The sequence below is a fragment of the Penaeus chinensis genome, chromosome 5 (genome assembly GCF_019202785.1).
Source record: "Penaeus chinensis breed Huanghai No. 1 chromosome 5, ASM1920278v2, whole genome shotgun sequence".
NCBI classification, from domain to species: Eukaryota; Metazoa; Arthropoda; class Malacostraca; order Decapoda; family Penaeidae; genus Penaeus; species Penaeus chinensis.
Genome location: NC_061823.1, coordinates 18,518,706 through 18,520,354, shown reverse-complemented (window position 1 = coordinate 18,520,354; position 1,649 = coordinate 18,518,706). Strand labels below are relative to the sequence as shown.

The 1,649-nt window shown below is 63.8% G+C and overlaps 1 protein-coding gene across 1 annotated transcript; it reads right to left on the bottom strand.

Annotated features, from left to right (window-relative positions):
* Positions 1–639: 639 nt before the first annotated feature.
* LOC125025513 lies at positions 640–1,435 on the bottom strand. The gene has a single exon (XM_047613530.1). The coding sequence runs from the start codon at positions 1,433–1,435 to the stop codon at positions 671–673; it is 765 nt and encodes a 254-aa protein (XP_047469486.1). The 3' UTR covers positions 640–670.
* Positions 1,436–1,649: the final 214 nt, after the last annotated feature.

The window sequence follows — 1,649 nt, the reverse complement described above, 5'->3', positions numbered from 1 at the left end:
ATATAATATATATATATATACATATATGTATATATATACTCTACGTATGATTATCACTAACCAATATGATGTGCTCTAATATAAAAATATATTCATGCCTTGGACGATTCAGGGCGCCTCTGACCGGGGACTCAGAAGCGGCAAGCGTGCAAGACATTTTCCTCAAAGTCTGAATAACTTTTTTTTCTTGGCCAGCAATCATCAATATAGACTTGATGATAACCTTCTAGGTTTGATTAGTATTTTTCGTACGTACGTATGTACATATGTATAACTTTTGTGCTAAGAGACTCAGACCTCCTAGGTTACTGGTCAGACCAGGCTAAGGCTGCCGACGCGCCTCCACATCCCACGATTCCGTATACAACAAGGCCTCTCCTGCGCGTCTATGATCCTATTATGTGCTCGTGTAGCAGGACATCGAGGTCTCAGCATAAACCGAGCGACTATTTGCGTCGGTTTCTTCATGAGAGAATATCCTAGATGGAACCCCAATGATCAAGAGACACCAATGCGTCGATGCGAGCGGGCCAGCACTTCCCGCTGGCGGAGTTGGCAGCGCGAGTGAAATCGGCGATAAACGTTCTGTGAGTTTGGTTGAGTTTATATGAGTTGCTATGAGTGGGCGAGGCAGCGCGGGCGTGGGCGCTGCCGCGGGTGATTGGGCTCGCTAGTGGAAGTAGTGCGAGGTGCAGCGGGACGCCTGCGGGCGGAGGGCGTGCGGGTTAAGGTACTTCGGGTGGAAGGCGCCCAAGTTGTCCTCGTTGGTGGACGAGTTGCCGGCCCAGGGTGGCGCGGGCGGGCGCGCCAGGCAGTCGGGGCGCGCGCAGCCGCCCCTGCAGGCGAGGCCGCTGGGGAAGCGCAGGTGAGCGTTCAGGAGGCGGTGCACGGAGGCGAGGAAGGCGCGGTTCATGAGCCAGTACACCACGGGGTTGACCGCCGAGTGGGCGTGGCCGAGTGCCAGCGTGGCCTCGAGGGCGTGGCGCGTGGCGGGCGCGTCCCGGCACGCCCACACCACCAGCGCCACCACGTAGGGCAGCCAGCAGGCGGCGAAGACGGCGCCCAGCGCCACCAGCAGGCGGGCCAGGCGGCGCCGCGTCTCGACGGAGTGGCCGCGGTACGAGGTGAAGATGGAGGGCGGGTTGGGCGGCCCGCGCAGCCGCATGCGGCGGTGCGCGCGGATGATGGTGTGTACGTTCCGCGCCGGCTTCATGGCCGCGGCGGCCCTCGGCGGCGGCTGCGGCCCCCTGCCGCGGCCGGCGTCGCGCGTGGCCTGCAGGGCGGCCTCGCGGACGTCCATGGCGGCGCGCTCGTCCTCCTGCGCGTCCGAGTCCTCCTCGCTCGACGCCGCCGCCGCCACGATCTTGTGGTTGTTGGCGCCGCCAACGCTGCAGTCGCGCGCCATGATGATCACCTGCCGCGGCCGCAGGTTCATCCGGGTGTCCTCCAGGCCGCGGCGCCGCAGCGACGCGGCCACGGCGGCGTGGCACAGCACGACGGCGGCGCAGGGCAGCACGTGCACCACGAGCGCCACGGCGGCGTGGTAGGCGATCTTGGTGGAGGGCGCCGGCCACGCCTCGCCGCAGAAGCCGCCCGGCGGCCGCACGCGGGACGCCAGGCCCCGGGGCAAGCGCCGCCACCGCTGCCAG